The 4,897-nt window shown below is 54.5% G+C and overlaps 1 protein-coding gene across 1 annotated transcript in view; it reads left to right on the forward strand.

Moving 5' to 3' along the window:
* The first annotated feature begins 2,504 nt into the window (after positions 1–2,504).
* LOC105990348 overlaps positions 2,505–4,897 on the forward strand; it is a 4,112-nt gene continuing 1,719 nt past the window's right edge. The window contains exon 1 of the mRNA XM_013022711.1: positions 2,505–4,623. Within this exon, the coding sequence (XP_012878165.1) occupies positions 2,505–4,623 (2,119 nt within the window). The remainder of the gene's footprint in view (positions 4,624–4,897) is intronic.

A 4,897-nucleotide genomic window follows, 5' to 3' on the forward strand; every position in this document is an offset into this window, starting at 1 on the left:
TAGGTGGCTATGGTCTGACAGTCTGGGGACGCGTAGGTGGCTATGGTCTGACAGTCTGGGGACACGTAGGTGGCTGTGGTCTGACAGTCTGGGGACACATAGGCGGCTGTGGCCTGACAGTCTGGGGACACATAGGTGGCTGTGGTCTGACCGTCTGGGGACGCGTAGGTGGCTGTGGCCTGACAGTCTGGGGATGGCCTTGGAACTGGTGTACACCATGAGGACAGCATCCTGATTGCTCAGAGCCATGGTGTTTGGGTCTGAGACAGCACAGCTGCTTCTAGTTCTCAGAGGTTTTTATGCAGTCGTCATTTCCATGCGCCAGCCGTCTGACAGCTGCCATGACTTTGGTGTCCTCAGGCCATAGTTCTTTCTTAATTTTGTTGTTATCAAGGTGATGTACAGAGGTGTTACCATTACATGAGGCTGTAGATCTTATGTGAGATTCTGACCCCGCCCCCCACATCGGTCTTGGAGCACACAGTTGTCTGAGGCTTGGAGAGGCCTCCACCTCCTTGGGATGCTTGGATGGGGTCTGCACAATATTGTAGGCCTCCAGGGACATGGCAGAAGGGCTCCTGCTCCCTAGATCCTCTTGCCACCAGTGCTCTGTATGAGCCCACTGACGGGCAGGAAAGGAGGGGGGAGCCTGTGTTACAGGTGGACCCTCTGCTCCAATGCAGAACCCCATTGTAGGAACATAGCACACAAACCACCTATGATCATCTGGGGGTTTGGAAGAGCTAGCAGTGACCAGGTGGTTGTCATGCTCCCCAACCAGGGATAGTTCTGTGACAGCTTTGAAGAAAGACGTCTGTGTGCAGCTTCTGAAAATTCTCTGTCTCTCTGTCTCTCTCTCTGTGTCTCTGTCTCTGTCTCTCTCTCTCTCTCTCTCTCTCTCAAATGCAGAAGATTATGTGTTCACATTTCCTTCCAGGCTATTCACAGTTGGGCTAGAGTTTCTGTGGCTTTGCAGCTTTTGTTTTTATTGCACAGATTGCTGTGCTGCAGCTCTCCACCATACAGATGAGCCTTATCTAAAGCCCCAGTGCTCCCAACTTTTGCCCCTTGTGCTGAGGTTTGAACTCAAGGTCTCATGCTTGTGAGGCAGATGCTCTATTATTGAACCATCCCTTCACCCCCCCCCATCTTATTTTTGTTGGTTGTGGAGCTTGAAACCCAGAGTTAGGGCACTGTCCCTGAGCTCTTTCATTCAATACTAGTGCTCTACCACTTTGAGACACAGAGCCACTTCTGGTGTTCTGGTGATTAATTGGAGATAAGGGTCTCACAGACTTTTCCTGCCTGGGCTGGCTTAGAATCATAATCCTCAGATCTCAGCCTCCTGAGCAGCTGGGATTACAGGAGTGAGCCATCAACACCCAGCTCTGTCTTTTTAATATTATAAATAGCACTGTAAGATATTCGTTTTAGCCTATGAATCTCTATTCCATATCTGTAGTCATCGTCCCAGAATGAATAACTTCAGGTGCCTTGGCAGTGCCAAAATTCTGGTTCCAGTCCTATTTGTTGTCTAGTATGTTCCAAGAGCAGGACTTCTTAGTCTGATGCTTTGCAGAGCAAAGCAAAGCCCAGGCTGTGGAAGAAAACCCTTCCCAAGTGTCTTCCCGCTGAGGACTTCCTTGGGGCCCAGCTGGCACCCAGCTTCCCTTCACACTGTAGCTGCTTCTGGAGGGCCAACCACTTTCTGCCCAGGAGCCAGATAGAGCTCACTCTGGTCCTTCAGCTATCCAGAGCCTGGGGGTTTGCAGCTGTCCTCAGATCTTTGTCCCTGGGCCTGTGACCCTGAGTCTTATGTTTGAAAATAGTGTAATGTTAATTTTATCTTTCCTACTTAGATAGTGTTTATTTGATCTTCTTGGTCTGACATACTCATAGGACACACAGAGAATATACATTTTTATGCTTGATTTTTTTGCCTATGATACCAACAAAATATATCCTTTTATGCAAAAAAATTTTTTTTGCCAGTCTTGGGGCTTGAACTCTGGACCTAGGCACTGTCCCTGAGCTTCTTTTGCTCAAGGCTAGCACTCTACCACTTGAGCCACAGCACCACTTCTGGCTTTTTCTGCTTATGTGGTACTGAGGGATCAAAACCAGGGCTTCATGCATGCGAGGCAAGCACTCTATCACAAAGCCACCTTCCCAACCCCATATCCTTTTATTTGAAAAAGCCTTATATATGGTTCTCCAAGGCTTAGACACACAACTAAAAAGTGTAAACCTTTCAGAGCCTCTGGGAGCAGAGCCCAGAGTTTTTGCTGGGCTGGGACATTTTGCACACCCAGGCATCCTGAGAAGGATGGCAGTGGCAGCCTTACCCCATCCTGTGCTCTTCCCATGGGTTCTTGGGGCCCGGAGAACATGGGACCACCCCATCAGAGGTGTTCTAGAGAGGTATCTTGGAGAAATGATAAAATATATCACCACCATTCCCCCACCCCCACAGTGCAAAGAGCAGCAGGACTGGCAACAGTAAGATGCCTCTTGATGCTCCAACGCTGAGAAAGAAGCTGAGCCGGACGTGCGACGAGGGGGCCCGGGCGCTCCTCAGCAGCCTCCTCCTGTATGTGTCCGAGTGTGCAGATGGGCCCCCAAGGCCCGAGGACAGGGCGCACGGCGCAGGCAGAACACCCCCGTCCCAAGAGGCCAGCCGACGGCCTACACGTTTCCAGCTTCTGCAGGCCAAGTTCATGGGCACTGGCCGAGAGCCCTACCTCAAGAGGACCCGGGAGGTGGGCCGGCTGATCTCCAAGGACAAGCAGGGCCCTGGCAGGAGCCTCGTAAGTGCCACCATCAACAGACTCATGGAGAAGACCAAGGAGGGAGCCAGCAGCCCTGGCCATAGACCCCTACCTAGCGAGAAGCCTCGCTGGGGTCCCCCTGGCGGGAAGAGCATTGTGAAAAACATCGTAAAGAAGTTGTTGGCTGTGGATGAAAAGGAGAAAGACACAGGGGACAAGCCCTCTGCGCAGCAGCCTGGATCTATTAGAGGCCTCCTGCCAAGGATTGTGGGCAGGAGCTCCATCCTGTCCAAGCTGAAGGAGAAGTTTGAGCAGAGCAGCTGCCTGCACTCCGAGGCCAGTGTACTACCACTGCACAGGGCGGGGCGGAAAAGCAGGAGCCAGCAGAGGAAGAAGGTGCACAGGCCGCAGGTGCGAGTACTACACACAGCCACCATGGCCCCCAGCTTCACCAGGACACCCCCGCTCCGCTTTCTGGCCTGCACCGCCGAGCCCCTGCCCGCCCTCAGCATTGCCACCATCGTCTGTGGCCCCCAGAGTTGGCAGTCTCATTGTGCGAAAATCAGTCACTTAGATTCCAGGCGGCATCCCCAGAGAGAGACCAGCATGTCCTCCACTTCGGGGGACAGGACGGCGCCCCTGAACGGGGAACCCATAGGACAATTAGAATCTGCGACCATCTCCGAGCCCCAGGCAGACACACATAGCTTCGGCCTCATGGCTCCCAGCTCGGAGTGTGGCCCCCCGCCAGGCTCTTGCTGCATCTCCCTCCAGGGCAAAGCCCTTCCTGGCCCTGTGCCCGTGCTGTCTTCTTCAGCCAGCCCTGGGGATGCTGCAGCGCCAGCTGCTGGGAACAAGACACAGGGGTTGGCAAGCCACGGCCAGGATGCAGGAGAGGCCCCTGAAATTACCATGACCATGTGCAGTTCTGAAGATGAGGCAGACAGAGCACCCACAGATGCGGAGAGCCAGCCCCTCTTCGCCATGCAGTGGCACCTTCCAGAACAGGAGGCAACAGCATGGATTCCCCCACTGGACCCTGGAGCAGACCAGGCCGCGCAGCAAGCGCAGCCTGCCATTGAGCCTGCACAGACAACCACACAGCTTCCCGTTGTCCACAAGATGCCAGCCCCTCTCCTTCTACCGCCAAGGGCATCTGGTCACAAGCTCAAGGGCTCCTATGTCTCTGGAGGGGAGAATGTGATTGAAAGGATTCCGGCAGCACTTGCTCCTGGAGCTGAGGACAAGGAGGGCCACCAGTACCAGGGGACATCTACACCAGAGATCCTCGGTGCTGCCAAAGAGCAAGGACCACAGGGGGACCCCAGAGAAGCAGCTCATGCAGACCGTGACATCCCGCAGACGGGCCTAGAGCCAGCACCTTCTGAAAGCCCTTGTGGGAAGGGTACCCCACTGGGCCTCAGGAATCGCCACAGTGTCTCAGGGCAGAGTGCGGAGTCCAGTTGGAAGACCCATCCATCGACTGAAACAAATGAAACACCAGCATCTCTCAGCGAGGCCTCACCCGCCCACCCCACCCCACCAAAAAGCCACTCGAGACCGAGAGCTGTCCAGCTGGAGCTGTCCTCCTTCATGCTGGCCCTAACACAGGGCTGTACAAGGCCTGAGGAGTCTACTACAACAAACAAGAGCATTCTGTGTGGGCAGGAAGAGGGCAGAAGGCCCGTGGTGGAGTCCATTTTGCCCCCAAGGATTGATGAGAAAAACATCAGTGGTGATTTGGACAAGGACAGACAGTCCTCATCTGATGAGATACCCAGTGCAGGCACTAATGCCTCTGGAGAAGCAATGGCCACAGGAAATGTCACCAGACCCACAGTGCTACAGCCAGGTGGTACTCAGGGCCCTGGACACAAGGAAAGACCAGAGCTGGGCAGTGCTCAGGGTTCTGGACACAAGGAAAGACCACAGCTGGGCAGTGCTCAGGGTCCTGGACACAAGGAAAGACCACAGCCGGGCAGTGCCCAGGACCCTGGACACAAGGAAAGACCACAGCCGGGCAGTTCTCAGGATCCTGGACACAAGGAAAGACCACAGCCGGGCAGTGCTCAGGACCCTGGACACAAGGAAAGACCACAGCCGGGCAGTGCTCAGGACCCTGGACACAA

Source organism: Dipodomys ordii, unplaced genomic scaffold, assembly GCF_000151885.1.
Source record: "Dipodomys ordii isolate 6190 unplaced genomic scaffold, Dord_2.0 Scaffold64, whole genome shotgun sequence".
In the NCBI taxonomy this organism is placed as follows: domain Eukaryota; kingdom Metazoa; phylum Chordata; class Mammalia; order Rodentia; family Heteromyidae; genus Dipodomys; species Dipodomys ordii.